Consider the following 25,780-nt stretch of genomic DNA (forward strand, 5'->3'; position numbering starts at 1 on the left):
ATTTATACAATACTGCATGTAAGCTTCTGGGACAAAAGAAATATTGGATAGTTTATTGAAGGTGGTCTTCAGTGAAGAGTAACTGAAATTGCCACATTGATAATTTAATTCTAGAATTCAGTTGATTACTACCATGCTCCTCTGTTGTTTTTATTGAAGATAAAGGTATATAGGTTTTTTGTTAGCTGATAATGGCACGTGAAAGCTGAGAAACTCTAGAAGATTACAAGCACTTAAAACAGCAATAGTAGGAATGATCTTAAAGGATTTCTGGTCAGCTTATACACATGTGTCAGTTCAGGAAACCTATGCAAGTGTTAAGATAAGCACTTGTAATTGCACAAACAATGTTCAGGGAAGTGTAGGTAAGCATATGTGCAGTTTTGCATATGCAGCAGTATAGATTAAAAGTTATATGTCAGGTAAATATTAATATCTTCTGTTAGTTTGGACTGTCAGTTTTACAAACAAAAAAATATATGTTGATGACAGTGGGAGTGTTTGAAAAGGTAGTGTAAAAAAAGAAAAAGTGGAACCATCTCTCATAATTTCATCACATGCCCTTTTTGTGCAGAGCGTGGCAAGGCAGAAGTTTTCCATCTGGAGATTATCACTTTGCTTTCCTCCCTGCTTACATCAAGATGGAAAGTATCATCTCACTGGACTCTTTGCTGATGATAAGTATAGGAAGCCATGGACTAGGAGTAGGTTATATAGTCTTTAAGTTTTAGTTTAGATTTACTGTGGATTAAAGGAATAGCTTCTGTTCATGCATAATATGATAAGTCTGGTAAAAAAAATAAATTATTTCTGGAAGTAGGAGTATGTCAGATCATATAGCTCTTGATGGTAGAACATGTTCATTGCCTAAGTAGAAGCAAATAGGTAACGGATATTTATTTGTGAATGGCACCATAAATAAGGGTGATATTTGATTAGTTTGTAGAGATCTCTGGAAAACTTACTGTCTGGACATGCGGTTATGAAAGAAAAGCAGTGATCAAAGATAAGTAAAATACTAAATCTGATTAGTTGGGAAAGGTTTGAAAGATGATGCTGAGGTTTTGAGATGTGGAAAAAATTGAAATTTGCAAGCATAGAGATAAATATATGTATATATATGTATTTGCATCTTTCTGGTTTATCTGCATTTACTTTTGATAAAGGAAGCTAACAGCATTTTTTCTTCTGTATGTCCTGTGTAAAGTTTGGTTAGTGTCTGCAATGGTTTGATCAATACATAAAAATAAAAATTTATTCTAATGTTTTTCCTGTGATTCTTTTTCTCTTTTTTTTGTCTCAGTAACTCCAACACAGAACATGATCGCTATTTCAGTACTGGATCAGTGGAAGAAAAGCTTCCCTGTGGAGGATTTCCTGGAAAAGTCAGTAACGTTAAGTTTAAAACATGTATGATGCCTTTGATATAATTCAGGTACTTTGTGAATCATAAACTAATGACAATAACAGAATATGGAAATGTTTTCTGACGTTAGCATGTGTACAGTGCACTGGAGATAGATATACACTGTAGCAGACAGCTCAAAGGTGGCTTTTTCATTGAAAGTAGCATTCTGTTTAAATGGAGTTCTCTGCTTCTTTACCTCATTTTTATAATGCTTGTGTAATCTATTTGTGATGTTGGAGAAAGTGTCTGAAATCTGCGTGATGAGGACATTTTTCCTCTCTCCATCTCTGAAGACAGTTAACTCTTTTAACTGCAGATGAAGCTCTTCGAAACATGGTCTTTATAAATCTTTGAAAAGGTGTAAAAGGCAGCTATAAGAAGCCAAACTTGCATTATAGCAATTGAAGATACATGTATTTATTTAAAAATCATATCTATAAAGTCAGAATGTATCAGATGAACTCTGAAATAGAGTTCATTTTAAAAACCATTTCGCAACAGTCTTTTCAGCATACATAAGACATGAAAGCACATTATGGTTCTGGAAAAAAAAAAAAAAAGTGTGTATTTCTGCTCTCAAACAATTGTCAGTGTGAAAGAAATAGAGAAATTACATTTTGGTTTTACAGACCAGTCTTAAAGCTATGTTATCTTCAAATCTGCATTAGAAAATGGTTGTGAAGAAAACTTGTGGTTGCAGAATTATATAATCATATAAACACTAGGCTTGCCAGTACCTTTCAGCATCACGCTTTGTGATTTCACTATGATACAGTTTGTAATTACATTGCTACGTATCATTTTTTCTCTGCTCATTCACAGTACAGGAATGATCATGCTCATAGAGTGGATCAGGGCTGTGCAATGAATGATGTGGCTGTCTGTGAAATTCTGCTTCTGTTGTGTCAATGGAGAGATGCTTTTCCTGTAGAAGTGATACTGCATGAAAAAGGAGTGCATAGCCCTTCAAAAACATAGTTACTGCAGGAGAATTAAACTAGAACAAAAAGCACGTAATGGGAGGTTTTTGGAGAAAAAACAAAACAAACAACTTTACCCTTAATTTAAAAGGACAGTTAACTCTCTTGGTATTTTTCTGTGTAATTATTTGATCATTAGGTAATAATCATAATAGGCTCTGGAGAGGTTGTGTTTTCCTAATATTATGTAATTTGTGGAGCTTCATTAAAGAAGTCGAAGGCTGTCTGGGGAGCTGATTCTGGGTTTGGCTTTGTCAAAACTCCTGTGTGTCATTTAAACCAAAAACTCTGCAGTTATCCACTGAATATGCTACTCTTATTTTCTGGCAGACCTCGAGAAGATGAGTCCTCGTAACTGAAGTTGCTTGGAGAGTGCTAGTGCTTTAACATGCAAAAATGCCAAGTAGTTTGAAAGACTAGAGGGTTCATGTCTTAGATTCTCACACAGCATGAGTATCTTGGTTCTGTTCTAGTGAATGCAGATTGCAATATTACCATTTTAATGGAAATCATGTGAACATCAATGTTCACAATTGATGATCATTTTCTATTTTTGTCATAATGCTGTTAGAAATATCCAAGATAGTGTATTTGTATTCAACTTGGGTTTTGTTAAATGGCCTACAGCCATGTGCTCAGTAGTGAAGATAATAGCATTGAACAAGTTTCATGACTCAGTCAACTAGAAAATTTGAAAAAAAAATTGTTTATAAGCACGGCTTTACCAAACAGTACCCAGTAGAGCATGACATAGTGTCACCTTTTAAAAAGGGTTAAAGTCCAGTTAAAAGTTTTCTGATGTTTCAGTGACTTCTTCTGTAACTTTCAACATTATTTTGCTTTTTTTTAAAAAAGAGAAGGAATAAATAACTGGAAAGTCTTCTCGACTTTGGTCCTTTGGCATACACTTAGGCATGATCTATCTATAAAACTATAGGAAACCTCATTGATTTCAGTGAAGTTGGCCAACATGTAACTCGGCACAGTGTTCTAAGGTCCATGGATTTTCAAAGACTTAAGCTGTGTTAAATTTTGGACATTAAGTGTTATCAGTATTGCATAGTTATTGCTTGTGAACTATACTACTTGTAGTCTCAACATTAACTTTTGAGCTATACTCAAAATGTTTTTAAAGAGTTGACTTTTTTTTTTTTTAAAGATGTGTGGTAGAGGTTCCTTGTCGTTACTGCCTAAGCAGGAAGGTCTATACTGAAATTCAGAAGTACACTTATATACTGATTCCATTTATGACATTTACCTTCAGATGGCTAGCAAATAGCAAGACCACTTAATGCAAAAGATTATTAAAAAGCTGAATAAATCAATGGGATGCACAGCTGAGGAATCAATTGTCTGAAATTAGAATATTAAGTTCAATAATTATAGATGAGCATGAAATTTGGGTTCTTCAGAGGTGTCAACACTCATCAGTCAGACTTAGTTTGTTCCAGTCCATTAATATGAATAACATAGCATTAACATGACTGTATTTTAATTAGCAATTACAAATTTTTTGTCTGGATGCATAATTAGCTCAGGACTATGATTTTTTTTTTTCTGTTGTCAAATGATTTTGCTATTTATTTGTCAAGCAGTTGGGTTTTTTCTGACAAATAATAGTAGTATTGAGATTATTATGAAAAGTGACAGGAAAATGAAGTGGGTTTGTTTCTTCATTTGTCCTGTCTTTTCCCTATTGCAGTTACCTGCAATTTCTGCATTATATTTGAGATGCAACTATACATTTAATCCAGCAACAATTTTTTGTCATGAATGTTATGACATCAATAGGTTCAATGCTCTTTTCCAGCCTTTATTTTTTTGTTCCATTTAATGCGGGGGGTAAACAAAAAGGGCTTTTTCTTGGGGAAGATTTAAACATGTATTTTGACCATGGATCTAGTGAATAGTTATAACAACTCTAATTCTGATCTTCTTCAGAGAATATGGTGATTATAAAAGTTCTTAGAGGATATTTTGAGTGCTGTTGATTCACTGAGAAGTCAGGGCGGTTATGACAGTGATTTTACAACAGCTTAAGTGTCAGGTGTTTTCTTCTGCTTTTTAGGAAACCTATCTCCTCTCTAGCATTCCATATTAGTAATGAAGTTATTCCAAGTTCAAACCCCTGCTCTCAGACTGACATAGAAGAACCTTTTTTATTTCTGAAGAATGTTTTTAAGGAAGAGTCCATCGAAGACCAGTATTCAAAGATTGAAAATGCCACTGAATTTAAAGAACAATGGCAAGGTAGAGTGTTTTCTAACTTTCTGTTGAGTCAGCGTCTTAACTTCCACAATTTTTGTGCATGATCCAGAGACATTTAAGACATTGTTTAGGTGATCACAGCCTTTGCAATTGCATAAGTTATAACCATTTAAGAGAGATTTATTCCCTGAACAAGCAGGGCTTGTCTTAACAGTTCAGGATAGATGCAAGCAAAAACAAGTTTCAGGCTGATCAAATATGCAGCAGGTGGTGATAAAAAATATCACAATAGATAAATCTTACCAGGCATTGATCAGAATGCTAATGATCCTTTGTACTTCAATAGAATTAGCTCCTTGTGGCATGTTCTTTTACCATGTCAAGAAGGGAAAGAAGTAAGCAGTTTCCGCTTTGCGATTGGGATGATGATAGTTTGAATTGGGTTGTGTTCCTGTGTGTTTTCTGACATTTTGTGATTACTAACACCCTAATAGATACAATGAATTCTGATCACAGAACGCAAAACTTGAGAAAGTGTTTGATTCAACTGTATTAAAATTTAATATTCTGAACTATTAGGTTTATTTTTTAATATAGAGATTTTCTATATCTATCAGTTATATTACTTTAGAAAAGCAAAGTAATGTAATTATTTACTAATAGCTTTTTTCCACAGTCACACAGAGGAGACAAGTGGTTCTTGATACAGTATTGTACAAGAAAACATTTACTAGGAACGTAGTATCAACAATGCAAGTGTATTACAGTTAATAACTGAAAGGCAGTAATCTTAATTCATCTGATTAAGTAATTACCTGCTCTTTTTTTTTTCAGAGTTAGGTGGTGTATGGCAGAAGGTTTCAATTATTAGTAAAGCTCTATATTGTGTGCTTACAAAAACAATAAAAATAATTCAGATGCTTTCCGATGTCTTAGCTATTACTTTCTTAGGAATATTCAAGAGAGTTAAGTTTCCATGCACAGGAGCCTGGAAGAAAAACAATATAAGTTTCCTATAACATTTTATATATTTTGAAGCTACAGATCATTATTTTGCTTAAACAGCCATAATCAGGCCAGTTAAAGAGACTGGTGGGTTTTTTATGGCAGAACATTAAATTATTCACTATTCTGGTGACTGGTTTATTGAATTAGCAGATCAATAATTATCTTTCAATGTAACCCATGTGTTACTGCCAGCCCTTTTTCTAACTTTCTGTTTAAGAAGGCAATGTTAGCAAATCTGTTGATTTTTAAGGGAAGTATTAATTCTAACATTTTTAAAAGCTGCCATTCTGAAAGATTTGCAGGCTATTTTGTGTCATTGAGAACCTGCTAATTGAAGCCAGCTAGTCTGCTAACAGCACAAAACTGACTAGGTTTCACTAAACGCATGACATACAGAGAGTGCAAAACCATGGAAATTTACTGATAGATAAAAATTATTAGCAGTGGAATATTGTGGGTGATATGACATAAATATCCAAAGGGTATTGAAAAAAAAAGGACACTAGAGGAAGGTTCTATTTGAATTCTAAATAGCTTGTTCTATTACTGTAGGAGCTTTTTGTTTTTGTTTTTCTACCAGCTTGTTCATATTAAAATGTTTAATGTTGATTTCTGTTAATGTAACTGTTCTGCCTTTCAGAGAACAAAATTGATTTCTGCAGTCATTTAACTTTTTGAGAAGTAATATAGAAGAAATAGTGTTTAAAGCAAAAAAATTTCAAATAAGGTTATGAAGTTTAGTGTAGTCGGTTATGCACACATTTAAAATGTAGCTAATAAATTATTACTGGGCTATAGCACTGGAAACCGGTAAGAAAGTTAAAACCTGTGAAATATGAAGCACATTGAACGGAAAAGCTAAAATCTTAATTTGGTTCAGTCATTAACTGTAGAGTTCTAATCTTCTTCCAAATTGCATTAGATTTATATGAGATTACAAACAAATTTTCAGTATTTAACATGCTGTTAATAGCCTTTTTGTTTTGCATAGGCAGTCTTTTATGTGAAAATGGTCATAGTTGAATGATAACCATCTTTATACCATTAAGCTAAAGAGCACTAACTTTACACTAGCACATGACAGCACTGGCGGTGCAACCCTCATTCAAACATGGACTGAATATTTGCTCCCTGCTTGATACAACTTGAGCATGTGCTTAAGGCTATTAAAGTTATTTTTAAAGTGCTTTGATGAATAGAAATTACTGAATCAAAGAAAGTGATGATACTGCATTCATGTCACAATTCTGAAAAATAAGCATTTTAAAAATGTGGAACTATACTTCCTAAAATCATCAAGTGGCAACTGAGTTCAGTTCTGTATTGACTTCAAACGCTGGTGTTTATGGTTTTCAAACCCCACCTATTGCTCCACTTGTAAAATTCGGGTTTAGGAAAGCAGTTAGCTATGTGATGCATTTATTCCACTTCAGGAGGGCACTTCAGTAAATGTGTAAGTGCATTCTTGCATAGGCATGCTTTCCTGAGGTGGGAAGTAAAAGGTTAAAATGTGTTATAATTAACGAAGAGATGCACTAATTAAAATATTTGAATCATATTAGAGTGGTGAGATTAATGGAAAACGCCCTCCTTTTTTTGTAAACTTTAAATACTAGAGCCACTTGTAATTTAAAAAAAAAAAAAAAAACCTATACAAATGAATATAAGAAAAATAATTAAAACTGTAGCTAAATTGGGACACTAAGTGTAGTCAAGGGCAAAGTTGTGCCTTATTTGACCTAATATAATGTTAGCATATTAGGAGTTATCCTGCTGTCTTTGAATTAAGAAAAATCAAATCAGATATTATTTGAGGACAGCATGATCAAGTTTATGTAATTGAAGCAGTCTTTTTCTTCTGATTGATTTTAGCACTTAATTTTGTGACCACTATTTGCCTGAATATTGAGGTGCTTCCTACTTTGTTTTCCTAGTTGCCTGAAGAAAAGGAAGAAGAATACATCAGGAATTTTGTAAATTATGTCAGAAAATATGTCAATTTTTAATTGGAGGTACTTTAAGCTTTATAAGCTGCTAGCAGTTCTAGTAGTCTCTCCTGAACTGTTCATCTCATTAAGCAGAGGCAATTTATAACGTGGCATTTGTTTTTCAATTGATAGATTTCTTTATGGGGATCTGTTTGTGTTAGTGTAAAACAGTCTGGGGAAAACATAATCAGTATCTGCATGCCGGCTACTAGGAAGGGAAAGAAGGCGATTACAGATAGTCATCCAGTGACTGAAAGGGGGATGTGGAGAGAAGGAAGCTTCCATGTTGGTAAAAAATAAGGAAGAAGAACAAAAAATTCCCTTTTCCTTTCTATATGTATTATATCTGTACAATATGTGTGTATATGTATGTGTATACCATATTGCAAATGTGAAGAAGTGCGTCAAATAGAGTTGCGATTACTGCATCAGTTCTGTCTCATGGAACACAGTAGTCTAAACTCAGAAGAAATTAAGGTCTGTAATGTCATCTTTCTTGAAATCATAATAACTTGTAACCTATTTTTTTTATTTGCTCGTTTTGTAAATAGATGTTTTGTTCCTTCAGAGTTAGAGAATCTCTATTTAGATTTTGCTGTGTACGGAGAGACTGCCTCATTTCTACAGTAAAAATTGCACTGAACTAAGTTTCTCAGCCAAAACCTACCTCAAAAAGTTCCTTTATCATACTTTACAATCCAAACAAAGAAAATATAAGAAAGTACCTATTCTTTTTAAGAGGTGTTATATAAGACAAATGAAAAAGCAAAAGAAAACCAAAGCTTATAACTTGAACCACTGGAAGTTTAGACTTCCATACATTTAAAACTTAAAAGTCCTGAAATATTTAAAGTAAAAAGTAGTTATTTTTTTGCTGATATTTATAGCATTCCAACACTTGATTAACAATTCTTTTTATTCTGATAATTCTTGTTATGTTTCTATTGTTTGTTAATGTATTTTTTCTTCCTTCAGATTTATGTGTGGAAGAGGAACTTGTTTTTATTGATAATCTTGAAAATTTTCGTAAAAAACTGCCTACTTCATCTCTACTTCTGAGCAGACTACAGTTTTTTTTAGTGAAAGATCCCCTTTTAGATTCTGAAGGACAGAATTTTACAGAAGAGAATATTTTCAGGTATCTACAAATTGTTCTATAATATTAAACAGAACTAATAGTTGGTGTGTAATGCCATTAACATTTTAACATCTGTTGAATGTTAACTTTTTAACTAAAATGTCCATCTTTAAGGGACCTGGTCCTCCCTCAGACTGACTGATTCCCTATCAGTAAAATGCCACTAAATTTAGTTGAGCCAGGATTTTACACATGCTGCCGTGTTCCTTCCTTCTCACGTCTCAGTCATGCTGTCAATAAATCTATGCTCTTACCTTTCTGCATTGTGTTTCTTCAAGTTTAAGTATTAATTAGTCTTATTTTTTTCCTCCCTTTCATATTGCTATGTTGATTGAATTTAATCGAATGATGTCATATGGTATTAATACATTAAAACAGGTATAAGTTATATTCAGACTGTGCCTAGTATTTTGTAAATATATTCAGCTGTATACATATATTCATAAAGTCTGGCTAAATTTTGTACTGATTTACTCCATGTCTGGATGACTTGTGTGCTTCCTTTGCACTTGGGACTGATGGGAAACTATCCCCCCAAAAAGTCATTCTAGAATTAGTACCTGTAATGGCCATGAGGGCCAAACCTAATGGAAGGTTTTCTTTCTGCTTGAAAAATTTTCATCCCTGTTCTGCTTTTATCCTTGCTTTACAAGGCAAGTAGTAGCCTCACTCCTGAGTTTTACTTCTTGGCATTTTAAAAGTTTGTCAGTTGAAATAGGAAACTTAGTTTTCATTTTAGTTAATAGTGAGCACACTCTGCCCTCTTTGGTGCTGAGCAGTTCCTGAAAACAGAAATGAAAGGTGACAAAAGATAAATAATGTCAGTGTTACAGATTACAGAAATTTGGTATATAGCAGAAAAACTTCACATTAGAAGAAAAATAGGTCTGCAGCTTTTGCAGAAAGCATTTTTATAAAACAGGAGTTACATGTTGAGATGATGAACTTTTTTTTTTCTGTAACTTTATTAAGGGAGGTCCCAAATTAAGTGGTTCTACTCTGCATATAATGTACTATTTATTGAAAAAGAATTTCGGTTAATTAAACAGATTGGTACAGCATCCCTTGGAATTGCTTTCTTAGAAAAGCATGGATTTGTAAAAACAAACAACTTTTGCCACCTATACGGCCATCAAAGCTACTGCTAAGACTTTCAGTCTTAGATAAAAAGTAATACAAACAAGTGACTTGCTTTGTCTTATGATCTTTTAAAGGGAACATTTGACTTTGCAAAATGAAGTGGAGATGCAAGAGAGTAAAAAAGAATTGCAGGGGATTAAAGAAAACTTCCATACTGTATCTGTAAAAGATGAAGAGGTACCATTGTATTGTTTCTTACTAACTACTGTATTAGTAATTGCTTTGTGTTATGTATAAGTGTTCATCTGCCAGTCATTTCACTGCATTCTTTTCATACTTGCCAAATATTTGTAGCCTTCATATTTCCAAGATTACAGAACACTGGTATTATTTGAGGTTTTTTAATTCTTGGATGCTGTTGTTGGGAATCTTCACTCTGATCAGCTGTTTCTCGCTCAGACCTGATGTGATGACAGTGATGACAGTAGGTACTGTTATGCTAAGAATAAAAATGAACTAGAACATTCTTGACACCTGCATGGGAAAGGGAAAGTTCTAAGACATGTTCTGGGATCTGAGGGGCCAGCTTTGCTTCTTTTTTAAAAAGAAGTCAGATGTATTTTTTAGTCAATTTTTCAAAATTCTAAAAAAAAACCCCAAACTGCCAGTGAAATAAATGAGGATTTTACTTGATTGGGAACTGTAAGTTCAGATCTACCCTTTATGCTCCACTGACTCAATTTGAAATACCGTAACACTATTTTTTTTCCTCTGTATTTACCAAATCTTTGTGTATGCTGTGTAAATGTCATATGACTTATTTTTTAAAAGCTTTTAAATTGGTTTAGAATTAAGCTGTTTCAAGATTTTGAAAAAGCTTAGACTGTACAGTAGCATCAAAGGAAATTTACTTGCCATTCTGTTGTGATTAATGTTTTCCAGTATTTCATGTTGCCTGTTCAGTTCTACAAACCCAGCAATGGCAGATCAGATTCTCTTAAGATTCCATCACACTTGGAACTGAAAGAGTTGTTCAATTTAGCTCCAGAAACTATGGCTGATGAAGACATGTGCAAAGAGTTGTTCAAAGAAGGTGAGAGCTGGTTTTCTTAAACGCTTCACCTGATTTTCCTTTTATTTGCACACATTTAACACAATACAGCTCTTTTAAATCCAGTGCACAGCCTATCAAATGAGAATTTCTCTGAATTAGACTGTCAGTGGTGCTGTACCCAAATTTCTGAGTATTAGCAATGTCTCCTCAGGTAGCCAGGGGGAAGTGAACTATTTGCCATTTGATTCAATCCATGGTTGTGTTGTAATCTTGGAAACAAACATAACATGAGCTGTGATTCATTAAATCCAGGTCTACCATGAATACAATAATGTAGTGTTATGTTTTCTTAATGTGTAACTAATTCTACTTTCAGAGAGATCCTCATGAACATTGTATGCAGTGTTGTCATATCATATGAATTTCTCGTATTACATTGTAATTGCAAACATGAAAGCAGATTTCTGGGGAAAAAGGGTTACATATTTCCATGGATAATCGGAATAATCTGAATGACAGTAGTAACTCTTTAAAGGAATTTAAGAGGAGTTACTAAATGCTTTTATACTCCAGATAAGTACACCTTTAGTGACAATTAGTGGCTACTGGATTGAGGTCTATGATAGTATTTTGTGTAGTTAAAGAAAAAGACATCGCCTGAGATATTTTTGGTTTGATTAAAAAAAAAACTAAAGTGTTTGGTTTAGTAAACAAGTGAGGAAAACTGCTTTTTTGGTTGTGTCATAGTTTAACCCAAGCTAGCAATACAACCATAATAGCCACTCACTCACTCCCTCCTCCAACCCCCAAATAGGAGACAGAATCAAAAGGGAATTGAGAAATTTGGATTGAGATAAACAGTTCAATAAATTAACAAAATACTAATATGCTACTAGTAAACATATATGTAAAAATATAAATAGAATGTAAAATAAAAGATTCTTAATCCAATTCCTCACGAACTCCATCCACACTGAGCAGCCAGTCCCAGGAAGCAGCACCTGGTCCTGAACAGCCGATCCCAGAGAGAAAAAAAAAAAAAAAGAAAAAAGGCAGAAAGGCCCAGAGGCCTCTGCAAAATGATAGGATGCCAAAAGGCCAAACTAAGGAAAGTCCTGAACAGAACTCCCCCCAACAGGCCTCCAAGAGCGAAGAGCTGAGAACAAGAGAGCAAGCGGAAGATCCTGACTCTCCTTAAATCTGAAGCATGATGCTAATGGGATGGAATACTCTTATTGTTCAGTCTGGATGTTAGTCAATCTCTGCCCCATCCATGACCCCATTCCTCAATGCCTCACACCTGTGGGCTGAGCTCAGAACCTCCTTGGCTCTCAGACTAGAGCAATTAAAAATGTCAACTGTGTCCTGGAGTGTTATCTCGTGTTCTAAAACTAAGTCCAAATAATGTCCATGCTGGCTATGAAAAAGAAAGGTTTCTAACTGCATGAAGAAAATTAACTTGTTTTCAGTCAAACCAGCACAGATTGACATGAAGCAGCTAAAAGAAGCTTAATGCTTCTGAGTGTGGAGAGGTGTGCTAGACTCTATTGCTGAAAGGGCAGCAATTTGGAGTAGTCCAGTCTCTTACTGAAGACAGGAACAATACTTTTTAAAGTGTGCATTTGACTAAAGCAGTTTCATGTGCATTCTGCTGATACTTACAGTACATCACAACGTACATGCCATGATCCAAGCTGAATGATCCAACCTCCGCTGCAAAGGGTTGAGGATTTTGTACATAGACATCAAACTTTTATTCTTTTTGTTCTGTTTTAGTCCTTTTTAGTAGCAAGAGAATCTACATCATACACGAACTCCTGGTAAACTGCATTTAGGCTACCTGCTTGTTCCAGAAATCACATCACTGTAGTCATAAGAATAGCTCAGACAATGACTATACTAAATTGTATTTTTTTCTGACACTTTTAAGGGACGAAAGGGAACACTGCTCTCTGAGCAGCTACAGCATACTAAGCATAACTGTAATTTTTCATAGTGATGTATTATGGAGATTCAATAAAAATTTTAGAAGAAAAAATTGCTCTGACAGGAAAAAGGAATAAATGGTTCATTTATGGCACTTTATGTTTTCAGATCTCAAAGCAGAAATTACATACCAAATAGAAACATCCAAGTACTGTCCCATACCACAAGAGGTTTGCTCCAGTAATAGGAGAAATATGTTGGAATTCTGTGAGTCAGGTAGGAGGATCTACATAAATCAAGGGGTGGTATTTAATATACATTCTTCAAGTGACTGTCCCTATATTCTGTTCTTGGGAGTACATGCACTGTATATCTATAAGGAAAGAATGTTTGTTTTGTGTAATCTGCTGTTTCGTACCTGCACCTTAAGCAATTAGAAGTGCCACACTCCTTTCAAGAGTTTTAAAAGCTAAACACAATCAACTTTACAGTTCCATCATGTTGCTTTTGGCTGCAAGTGGTGTCTATATCTTTTGCACTTGATTAGCTTTTTGGATTTTTTTTATCTAACAACTTATGTAGAGGACAGAGGAAAATTAAGGAATATTGATTAAAATTATGGAGTAAAAGAGCACAGTTTCAAGTTTGTTTAAGTCCTACATAAATGCTTTCAAAAGGCGGTAATGGAGGACAGTTCAGGGAGAAGTACTGAGTATACTTCTAGAGGTTAAAAATTCCTGTGCAGCCATTTTGTTTTGCAAATGGTTCAGTAATGCTGTGTGATAGAGAAATTAAGCCACGTAGTCACCAGAGCTGTTTTCCACAGAAATAAACTGAAAATGTTGAATATTAGCTAATGTGTGTGTGTGTGTGTGTGTGACATTTAGAAATGGATGTGATCTGGACAGAGTGCCCTAATGTGTATCCTAGCTTGGAAAAAGTCTAGCCATTAATGCATTGTACAGTAGTAGTATTATCCTCCAGTGCATGTTCACTTGATAATTTTCCATCCAGCAGTTACTAAATCCTTGAGAAATTTTGAGTTTTCTCCAGATCAAGGCTTCTCTTATTCTCTTATCTCAGTTTCAATATGATTTATACTGGAATGATGATAGCCCCTTCAGGCTAATAGCATTACACTCCTTATATTGTATTGTAGTGGCCTTTTTGTGGGAGCAATCATATTAACTCAAAAGTGTCTGATATAAAAGCTCAAGGCAAACCTACTGCATATTGTCCCACCAAGACAAGCATGACTAACTGTAATCTGAATCTAGTGAGCTACCTACAGCTCTTCTAAAGCTTATGATGATCAGGATTTCAGATGCAGTAGATCTGAGAAGATTGAGATCCTCCTCCTGTATATAGCAATAAGAAGTTGACTATAATTTTATCTAGGATATTATCTGTTCTTCCAGAGTAGATTTGTAATCAAACCATCTTGAATTGTTTTAAAGAAAGTTGTGGCATTGATCTTTATTGCCATTTTGCTGGCTTAGCTCTGCCTTTGAATCAGGCAAAATTCAATCATTGGGGCACAGACAGCTTATATATATATATATTTTTTTTTTTTTTAAGTATATACTCTGCAGATCTGAGTATATACTTAAAAAAACAGGTTTGCAGGATAGAGACCTGCAAACCTGTACATGCCACTACTAAGACACCCTGCTAATCCTGTATCAGGTGTGAAATTTCAGAAGAGATCCCATACAGTCTTCTCCTCCTTATTCACTTTGCTATTTATGAGTTACCAGAAGTGAAATATGTTTGCTTGAACTTAGAAAAGAAACAGTCAGAAAATAATGGCATTTTCTGTAGACGTTTCATTGTTTGCCTTCCATTCCTGGTACCTGTGAGGATTGTTTATTGATAAAAGGGTTGAGGGACAGGAACAAGTGGAATGGCACACTGAGTGGAGGCAGAGTTTAACTACTGTAGCTTGTCAAAACATTCCAGTCTCAAAAGCAAAAATAATTAGACAAGAATTAATATGAATAGTAATGCTCAAAGAGAATCAAAGAGAAATAATTTTTCTTTTTGTATATGTCAGGAATTTTTGATATCCTGAGATCAACTCTCTGTCATGTTCAATGAAAAGTGCTAGGTTTGTTTTTCACCACAAAAAAAGTTTGTGAGCTGAAGTTCACAGCAGAAGCTCACGAAGCTTTTTTTGATCTAAGTAAATGGCAAATGAATTATATTGGTTGGAAATGTGTTTCTTTCTTTTGTAACCTCTTTTATTTCTTACCTTTTTTTTTTGTTTTTTTCAATGTGCACTGTACCTTCTCTGGCTTTCTAATGCTGTCCTTTATCCTTTCTGCCGTTTGTGCCGTACAATCTGATTTTTTGGTTGGACAAGGAGCAGCTGTAAGCATCTGGGCGGGTGGCTGATTAATGTGTGCCAGTTGGCCAGACAATGTGTGTAGGGTGATTGCAGCTGCCTGCCGCCTGTTGCAATAAATAGGGATTTTGCAACAAGTGTTTTTCCTTATGGAGACACTTACTGAAATTTTTTCTGGCTGTTAGTTTTCACAGAACATGGAGGAACTGTGTTCTTTGTGGTCTCTATTTTCTAGTCAAGCTTAGCAAGATGTATGATTAGGAGAATTCCAGAGAGGTGAATACCAGAGGAATCATGTATAGCGCCAATTTTGATGGAATGCCGCCAAATTCAATGAAGTTTCAAAATCTTTATTAGATTTGAATGAAAATCAATAACCCATTAAAATGTGTGCATTTAATATGATTGGCAAAAAAAAAGGATGTGAAAAGTGACTTGCAGGGGACTTTTAACATGCCAGGTTTGTTTCTATACTGCTTTACAAAATGTGGTGTTGTAATTGAAGTGGTCATCCCTAAAAATTACAATGAGTACTAATTCTGCTTGAAACAGTAATTTTGTTTTTGAAATTCTGACTTTCTGAAGTTCCCGAGCCCGTTCATCTGAATGTTACAGACATCACAACATTGTCTCCAGTCTCTGTCCCATATACTTAACTTCATTTATGTGGGAACTATCTAAGAAGACACACAGGATGAACACCTAATATCAAAACCTCAGCCATAGTACCTGGTGATTTAACCATAAAAATCGTCTTACATGGAAGGAGTATATAGCCAGAACTACATTATAGAATGAGTAAAGGAATGTGATCTACACATTATTATACCCAAACTGTCTAGAAGTTAAATGAGAAGTATTTAGGTTTTATTGCTCAAATAGCAAATTGTCCCTTTAAAATAGTTTGTATTTTAATCCAAAACTTGACTAGTGTAAAATTACTAAGTATGTGTGCTTCATTCACAAGTGGCTTTGTGATTTAATTTTTTAAATTTTGTTTTGGGTGGGGCTTTATGCAATTTCTAGCTAAATATGTTCCATATCTGAAAGATGAAATGGAAGTGCCTTTAACTCCTCCATGCAGACAACAAAGATCATGGGTTAATTCTCTGTGCACAGGACTTCAAGAAGAACCTATTCTCCTTTCTGGTAACAGGTATCGAAAACTTTGTACTGATAGATCCTGTCATAAATCCTTTAACTCATAAATCTTCAAAATCAGTGCAAAAATAACTTTAGTCTATTTGTGAATTGGTAGTTGTGTTCTTTGAGACAGCTACATATTTTTGTGTTGTGCATGAAAGAGGGAACAGAGTGAATGGTCCATGTCTGTGGCTCTTCAGGGGAGCTTGAGAAAGGAAATGGCAGTTGCTACTGTAGAATTCTTTCTCCGAGGGGACTTCATAGCCTGAACATCAGATCTCTTTTCTGGAGTAGGCAATTGTAAATATTTAAAAATATTTATGTAGCAAGTATGTATGTCTGTATCTACATTAATTTATACATATGGTAAACACATATGTTGAGCAAGTGTCACCCACAAAATCTGCAGAAGAGATAGAGGAAGAAAGTATTGTCTGTGTTTTGGGGATATTCCCCAACAATGGAATTTAAACCTTTTCATGCTGACATAGGATGAGGATTGCTTCATTCTTTTCTTCACATCTTATTTGCAAGACTAGCATTTTTGCCTTGCTATCTTTCTCATATATGCACAAATAATTTAAATATCTTTTGGGGAGGGAACCACAGTTTAGATAGAATTCTTATTTGGTGTTGCTTTATTTTATGAACCAGCCTTGATGGCTCCTCTCACTCCTTCCTGTTCACCGTAGTGTTGCATGGAGTGACCTTGTATATGGACAAGAAAAAATTTTTAAGCATGAGTGAATAAATGAACTGAAAATTTAGAGAGAAAGCAGATCTTTAAATGGTAGTTTTGTATAAAATAAAATTCAAAAGATAATGCAGTTAAACTTCATACCTCTCAGTCTTGTTTTATGTTCTTCTTAGTATTTTGATTACAGAGCCCTCTAGGGAATACTTAGAATGTTTGGTATGGCAAGCAGAGAAGTATCGGGATAATATGAACTCTCTTTTGCTTGTCGGTAAGAATTTCTAATTGATGTTGAAGAGTTCCATGTCCATGGAAAGAATATAGCAAAAAAGATAACATTATATTACAGAGCACATCTTTTGAATCATTGAGATTTATCCAATTAATGTAACTCTCTGAAGTTTGTATTATCTTACTCTTTTAGTACGTATACAAAATTACAGTATGGCAACATAACAGTTGTTACGTCATGTATCCCTCTATGGAGGTAATTTTAATGAAGTAAATTTTACTTCATTTTGAAAATGTTCAGCTCACTACTACTAACTATATTCTATAACTGTGGTAATTGAAATTGGGTCATCTGTTAAATTCTTTTCTGTGTACTATTCTACTTAAGTAATGTTTCAAAATACGTATCAAACATTAGAAAATGCTGTTAATGGAAGATGATAACTTGACAAGAGCTGAGTTCATGTTAGGAAGCAAAATATAAGAAAACCAAAATAAACTGCAGGTTATTTCTGACAGTATCAGAATACTCATTACCACTGTTCTTTCATTTTATTTGCCTTCATTTTACAAGTCTCAGGATTCATTTATGCATATTGATTTATGTTGTCCAACTCATTTGTGCATTCATTTATAGTTGAAAATGGTAGGCCCACTACTATTTCAGTTCAATTTTTTTTTCAGGTAAGGGTTATGTTAAATCCTTGAAAGCATGACAGGTAAACCCACAGATAATGAAGAAGGTCATTTGTAGCTTTAGTAATGCAGCTACACATCGTTAGATCTCCCCCCTTACTTGTACACTCTGTAAATAAAAAGCACACTTGCTCTGATAACTCTGCTTTGCTATTAGTGGACGCTGAGTTACAAATGGAATTATGAGCTATGGATACATGTAGTAGGTCATCAGTACTTGGGAGCTTTCATTTCCAAAATGACGTTTTTTCATTTTTCTGGATTACTAATATTATATGTTGATTTTTGGTTTTTTGTAGAATGTCAGACAGTTAAACTTGCATATCAGCCTCATTCGCTTTCGGAACTGAAGGAATTGTTACCACTTGAGGTAGAAGCACCAGTGCTTAGCTCACTAGAGGAGGACTGGTGGCTTCGTTTTGGTTTAAATCCAGCCTCCATAGAAACTTTGGAGCAATTAAATATGAATGCCAGTAATGCAAACAGTTTGCTTCCTACAGAAGTAGAAACATTCACACGATTTACATCACATCAGTTAGAAAGTAAGTACCTTCTTTTAAAAAAAAAAAAAAAGATGAAAAGGCAAAGTCAGATGCTTTAACAGAGAATCACACAGTGACACTTACATAGTCCCAAGAAGAATGGAAATCAAAGATTTCTTATTCTCAAGAAAAAAATGTTTTATAGCAACATGAAGTAGCAATGCTACTACAATTAAATTTAGAACAAATGATAAGAAGTGTTAAACTACACAAAGTTCTTTTCTATTAATGTGCAGATGAAAAGTAGCCTCCATCAGCCATACTGTTGTTTATTAAAATAGTTTCATACAGGAGAATTTCTTAACAAATAGCAATTTTGCATGGGAATATTTTAATAAATCAGATATTCATATAGTCCTATATGCAGACAGTTAGTGGGGAGAGTATGCTGCAGTGAAAATTCTTTATTTTGTGATGCTATTCAGAGGGGTTTTTATGCTGGCTGTGGTTTCAGATGCGAAGCACTCACAAGCTTCAGAATTTCTCATGGACCATTATGCATACTTAAAATCAAACGTTAACAGAAAATGCAAAAAGTTGTTTAGGTTTTACTATGTAACTGTGGTCTGACCGCAAGACATGAATTGTGGTTCTAGAACTCCAGGGGCTGGCTACAGCATGATATATTGTGAAACAAATAGCCACTGCTTATGAAAGAACATTTCCACTTAACTGCTTTTTACCTGTCATAAAGTGTTTAGCTACCATGTTTAACATGGATGTTGAAATAAACAACTTACGCTTTTTCCATGAATAAACAGCAATGTTTAATGCAATTCATTAAATCGTCTTCTTTAAAGCATAAGTAAAACAGCGCTGGGTGTGTGGGGGATTCGCTCCGCCCAACACGCACACCTTTTAACAATAAGAAGTGTGCTTAAATACAGTAAGGTATTACATATTCATAATAATCCCAAGAACGCCTATATATCTTCATAACCTTTCCCCGCTTCTTATTGAAATGAATCTCAGATAACCATTTTCATAGTCTCCTCCTTGACCCTCCACTGTTGTGCCTGCGCAGTGTCACTTGGTGGTTTTGAGGAGGGGTCTTTGAAGGTCTTTGGATGAAGGCTCCTTCAGCTTTGTCACAGTAAACTTTTTACCTTTTTGGCTCATTATGATGAATTGGCTGGAACCCAACCTGCCAAGTCGACCGAAACCAGACTGATGCCCCCTTTTGCTGTAAATCTTGGTTATCTTGTCTCCTCAAGGTTACAGCTGGTGCTGTAAAACTTCTTATCTTGGCATTCGATGAGGTTCTGGTTTTTCTTAACACAATTGGTTACATAGGGGTCTAAACTAGGCATTCATTATGTGGCTTAAAGTGTTAGTTTGTTAGTAGGCACTCATGTGGTTGGTTAACCCTTAAAATGTTAGTTCTCTCTATCAATATAACTTCATAAACAAGTTTCACAACTTTTTACATAGAACTTAACCGCCTTTTCCTTTTTCCAGGTTCAGAGCCCATGCCTCATTTTGTTATATCTGTAAACATTAAACATCTCAGCACGAATCACAACTGCATTTCTCACAATGTGCAGCAGCAGTACAAAAAAAAATTGCAGTTCTAGTGAGGCATGTAGTTAGAGGGAGCTAATTGCATTCTTTACTTCTTTTTATTCCTGTCTTCTCCAAACAGTAGTGTGGCCTACTGTTTCTCAACATTGTATGTTTTTGCTTAGGACTAATCAGTACAAATTTTCTAAAAGTGGATTCTAGTGATCTGGGAAGGCAGAAAGAAGAAATTAAAAAAAAAAAAAAAGCTTTCTCTATAATTATCCAAAATATTTAACTACAATCAGGAGGAAGAACAGAAAAAAAATATGTTGCAGCAGATAAACGAAATTTTATTTTTTAGGATGGCTAGAAGATAATTCTGTGACAAACCAGGAGCTACTTTCTGCTGGAAGACATCAGTCAGACAAACCAATTAATCTTCACATGTCACCACAGAATCAAAGGCAGTACTTTGCCATGCATATGAATGCTGCATCATCTGCCAAAATTCACAGTACAAATACACCTGTGGAAGAGCTTACCAGAGGAAGCATAAAACAGAATAAGGTAGAAGAGGCAATTTATTTCCTAAACCAAGAGAAGAAAAGCCCCAAGTCATCTGAATCAGTCAGCTGTAAAGATTTGTCTTCCAGACAAGATAACTTGTCCAGTAGTCAAAAGCCTGCATCATCTTCACTTGCTACAAAATGGGACAATGATGATTCTGATCTGAGCAACTTTATCATGCTGAGATCTAAGCATACACTCACTCAAAGAGAGGAAAATAATGATGTAGATAGTCCTGAAAAAGGTATGTGAACCAGTTTATTTTGACTTTTTTCCGAGTTTAATTCTGCTTTCTTATACCAGCTCCAATAGATTCTAGTTTATGCTAGTAGACTTATGGGGAAAAAAATTCCTTTAGTGTTAATGGTAACATTTTAATGATCTTTAATGTAGATGAATTTTCAGCTAGCAATCTTACCTTTTGTTTTTTCCTTTAGGTATCTTAGGGGATTTTCTTTGTTCTGGTTGGGAGAGTGCTTTTGGTCTGGGTTTGGGGGTTTTTTTGATGATGGAAGTGATTTTTAGTAAAATAAACATAGGAGTTTATTCCTGTTCTGACAAAGTAACTCTAAATGGTACTTACTTCAGAAGATCTCTTCTATCCATGTTGTGAATCAGATCTCCTGACCTCTTTGGATAAATAGTAGTTATCAATTGTATTGATCAAATAGCAATTATCAGGACTCTTACTTTTGTAGAACCAGCATAGCCTAGACAATGAACAAGAGTTAAAGTTCTTCTCTGCAAAGAATCATTTGAGCCAGTTACTGTGGTGCAAACCCTATCAAAGAGGCAGAACAAGTCTTACGGAAAACAGAAAGTTTTTGGTAGCCCTGTTCTTGTTGGTAATAATACTTATCTGAAAGAGTCTCAGGCTATGCATTGACTATTGCAGAATGCAAAACAGCAGAGTGGGGAAAGAAGTACAAGGACATACTTATTTGTTTGGGGTTTTTTTAAATATTTGTGGCACAAAATATTGGGAGACAGTGACATATTTCCAGATTCACTTTTCAGGATAAAGTTGTATTAAAAAAAAAAAGAATATTTTTCATTTTTGGACTTACATGGCGGGATTTTGACAATAACTTTTATCGCTTCAGATATCTGTCCCAGCGTTAAAAACAAAAATAACAATACTAGTAATTGTTACATAAAAGCTTTCAGCAGTAATTCCTATTGAATAGGGATATTTATTTAACTGCAAATGTATGTAATCTTGTGGAGCGAATTGTTTCTTGAAGAAAATTCTTCTATTACTGATGCTGGTAGACATGCATGAAACACTTCCAGAAAGCAACAATCCCAATTTTTAAAGTTGATCAAGGTATCTGAAGTTTTATGCTACCATCTAGTGAACTCTGACTAGAACTGCATCTCCTTGTGGATGCACTCGACCCCCTGCCCTTGACACTCCTAACAAGAAGTCCAAATGTATTGAAAGACAAGTAAGTTAAATGCAGTTTAGAGTATTTTTACAGCTATACCCCAGTGTTGCAGATCAGTTATGTCTGCTATATAGAGAACCTGCTAAAATGTATAAATATTAACACATTGATGTAGAAATTATGTAAAGTATTGTACACCGTTTGTAATAATGAACAGTTTTTATGAAGGGTCATTCTAAATTTAACTGAAAATAAGAAATGCCAGAACCGTTTGTAGCACTCTTTCTCTAATTGTCTTTGTTGTTTGGCTTATTTGTTTGAAATGTCAGTGTGTGTATAATATTTAGTTCAGAAAGTACACAGGAGGGAAGTAGTACAAACAGTTCATTGATCTGATTTTGAACCCTATATAGCTTTTCAAAATCAGGAAAGGTTTTTTAACTTAATTGGAATTTTTTTTTCTTTCTGTTTCTGTATGATTAGTTTGTTTTCTGAGGAAACTGGCATTCTTAACTAGAAAAAAATCAGCAATATTTAGGAGACACCTCTTAAGCCAGAACCCCTCTCAGATACAGAGGTAGAGCTGCTGAAGGAAGACTTGCAGTCAGAAGCTGTAGTTCTTGCATCAGTATTTAAAAGGAAGAAGGGAAGGAGACTTAGAAATACTATCATGTTGCAAAAGACAGCTATAAAACAGGAGAAAGTTCTTTTCAATAAGGATTTTTTTTCTTTTATTTCTACCATTTGCAGCTTCCCTTTTCTTTCTGGGTCACTGATAGTTTCGAACCTTTTCTACTCACACTTGCTGAGATATTTTTCATACTCTGAGCTTCTTATAGTCAGTACCATCTTTCCTTTCATACATGTTTTAATCCATATAAGGGCACAGGAGCTTTTCTTTGGAGCTGTATTATAGACCTATAGTACCAGCTCCTTAGTTTTTCCAGCTCTGTGTTTCTGCCTTAACGAAGAGGGGCCTGATAATGCCTGACTTATCGGGCTATGAAGGCTGACAGGGCCTCATCTCACTTGGTGTCTTCATGGATTTTCCATACTATATGAGCCCATGAAAACAATAAATTTCATGAAAAGAAAATGCATGTGTCATAGAAATTACTTAGTTCAAAAACATTTTTGCATGTAACGTCATGTATAGAATAGTTTCCTTATTTATTGAGCTGGTTTTGTGATATTGTATCTAAATGTTCACTTGTGGTTTAATGATTTAGTACTACAACCTAAAGAACAGCATGTGGATGTTCACAAAGAGGACAGTTCTGTATGTGAGACTGCAAGAATACAGGAGAAAGAACAAGAGAATGAGGACAGTATCACAGTCAATATTCAAGCATCAGGTATACTACTTCGGATATGTTTTTTAATATAACTTTGCAATATATTTTTTTATTAAATAGCACTAATCAGACTAATATGGAAATTATTAGGCTTATCTACTTGAGACTGAAAATATTCTAAACAGATGGATATTTATTTTGAGGCAGGTATGAGAGCAGACTATTGAATTCTTTCTTAAGGCTAAAGCCAATTGCATGCAAACTAAGAAGTACAGAATTCGAGTTATGTCTGATCTAAATCAGTGCACGTTAAATCTCTTCATGCCAATCAGTTCCCTCAAATTATTTTTCTGCGTTTTTCCCCTGACAGAGCAAATGAGAAAACTGGAGACAGAAGAGTTTGGTAGTCATTTTGGTAGGAAGTGTCTTCAATGCAGTAATAATCCACTATGGATTTATCTCATATATGTAACTGAGCCTTACCCTATAAACTCTTGCTTTTGTATTTTTCAAGGCATTGTATCGAAGAACATGCACAGACAATTTTGTCATACAGTAGAAATGGTGGAGAAGAATCTAGAATATATTTATACAAGATATCTGACAGACTCAAATTAAGCATGCTCAGTGCTAGAGAGTTGTAGGCCTAGCACAGATTAGTTTGGTTTTCTGTGGAAATGTATTCACTTCAAGCATGTGCTTAATGGTGAAAGAACCAGTGAAAAGAGTAGAGCAGTATCTCTTCTCATCTGAGATGAGAATTGTGTAACAGCTGGACTGATGTCCTGTTACAGTCCTTGAAATAAAGTGTTTCACCATGGCGGCCTTGCACATGAAGGAAAGGAATCTGTCTCAAAACTAAACTACAGCCACTTTAGAAAGATTCACGCAAGTATTTTACTTAACAGTGGAACATTGAAGATGCATTATTTGAAATACATCATAAAAAAAAATATATATTAATACAGGAATGCCTGAATTAGATTATACGATGGCGACCCAGAATACTATAGTGTCTGACCTATTTCCAGAAAGGCTGAAAAATTTGACATAATAATATACCTTTTTTTTAGAATGCTTAAAAATATGAAGACATTAATTACTCTTATGAAATAGGGCATTGGCCAAGTGAAGTTAAATGAGCTGCTACTCAAATAATTCCTAGAGATCGTTTGAAAATATTTTTGAAAAGTAAATCTTTGAAAATGAAGAATTGCAGAGTTCTGATCTTGTTGATGTGACCAATTCAACTATCGTTTTTAGAAATGGTTAGGGAGGAGGTTCACCTTGCTTGAGGTAAAGGACATCACTTTCAACTCATTCAGCAATTGCCAGCTCTGTCATGGATGCTAACAGCAAGAAATTATTAGAAATCTATAGAGTGCACTGTCAGCAAGTTTGCTGACGACACCAAGCTGGGAGGAATGGCTGACACATCAGAAGGCTGTGCTGCCATCCAGAGACCTGGACAGGATGGAGAGTTGGGCAGGGAAAATGTAATGAAATATAACAAGGGCAATTGTACGGTGTTGCATCTGGGCAGGAACAACCCCAGGTTCCAGTATAAGTTGGGAAATGACCTATTAGAGAGCAGTGTAGGGGAAAGGGACCTGGGGGTCCCAAGGGACAGCAGGATGACCATGAGCCAGCCCTTGTGGCCAGGAAGGCCAATGGCATCCTGGGGTGTATTAGAAGGGGGGTGGTTAGTAGGTCCAGAGAGGTTCTCCTTCCCCTCTACTCTGCCCTGGGGAGACCACACCTGGAATATTGTGTCCAGTTCTGGGCCCCTCAGTTCCAGAAGGACAGGGAACTGCTGGAGAGAGTCCAGCACAGGGCAACAAAGATGATGGAGTGGAGCACCTCCCTTATGAGGAAAGGCTGAGGGAGCTGGGTCTCTTTAGCTTGAAGGGGACTGACAGGTGACCTTATTAATGTTTATAAATATATAAAGGGTGAGTGTCAGGAGGAAGGAGCCAGGCTCTTCTCGGTGACAACCAATGATAGGACAAGGGGTAGTGGGTATAAACTGGAACACAGGAGGTTTCATTTAAATATGAGAAGAAACTTCTTCTCAGTGAGGGTAACAGAGCCTGGAACAGGCTGCCCAGGGAGGTTGTGGAGTCTCCTACTCTGGAGACATTCAAAACTCACCTGGACACATTCCTGTGTAGCCTCATTTGGGTGTTCCTGCTCCAGCAGGGGCATTGGACTGGATGATCTTTTCAGGTCCCTTCCAATCCCTGACGTTCTGTGAAATTCAGTTGTGATTTGGAGACAACTGTCAAACAGCCAGCCAGAAGCTATTAGGAGCTGTTAGTATGAAAGAACAAAGAGACCAACAGATTGGCTTGTTTAGTCTTTCTAGACAAAGACATTAGAAATTAAATACCAGGGAAGGAGAAGGGCTGTTTAAGTTGAAGTTATAGTAACAAGTGAATATAAAGGGACTAAGTCTAACTTAGAGTACAAAGTAGAAGAAGGCTGTAGAATAATGGAATAATAGTACAGTGTTAGTGGGAATCACAGGAGTAAAAAATCCTAACTTTTCATCATGGAATAACATGTTTGCCTAATGTGAGGAGCAGCTTAA

General features: G+C 35.2%; 1 protein-coding gene across 1 annotated transcript in view; it reads left to right on the forward strand.

Moving 5' to 3' along the window:
* Positions 1-1,305: 1,305 nt before the first annotated feature.
* The window catches only part of SHOC1 (shortage in chiasmata 1), a gene marked incomplete at its 3' end in the record, with an annotated part of 45,968 nt that continues 21,493 nt past the window's right edge, over positions 1,306-25,780 (forward strand). The window contains exons 1-10 of the mRNA XM_082075158.1: positions 1,306-1,385; positions 4,457-4,638; positions 8,568-8,730; positions 9,945-10,047; positions 10,753-10,903; positions 16,161-16,290; positions 17,148-17,242; positions 18,198-18,440; positions 20,302-20,751; positions 23,125-23,250. Of these exons, the coding sequence (XP_081931284.1) occupies positions 1,321-1,385; positions 4,457-4,638; positions 8,568-8,730; positions 9,945-10,047; positions 10,753-10,903; positions 16,161-16,290; positions 17,148-17,242; positions 18,198-18,440; positions 20,302-20,751; positions 23,125-23,250 (1,708 nt within the window). The 5' untranslated portion in view covers positions 1,306-1,320. The remainder of the gene's footprint in view (positions 1,386-4,456; positions 4,639-8,567; positions 8,731-9,944; positions 10,048-10,752; positions 10,904-16,160; positions 16,291-17,147; positions 17,243-18,197; positions 18,441-20,301; positions 20,752-23,124; positions 23,251-25,780) is intronic.

This window comes from Streptopelia decaocto (assembly GCF_964273445.1).
Source record: "Streptopelia decaocto genome assembly, chromosome: Z".
Lineage (NCBI taxonomy): Eukaryota > Metazoa > Chordata > Aves > Columbiformes > Columbidae > Streptopelia > Streptopelia decaocto.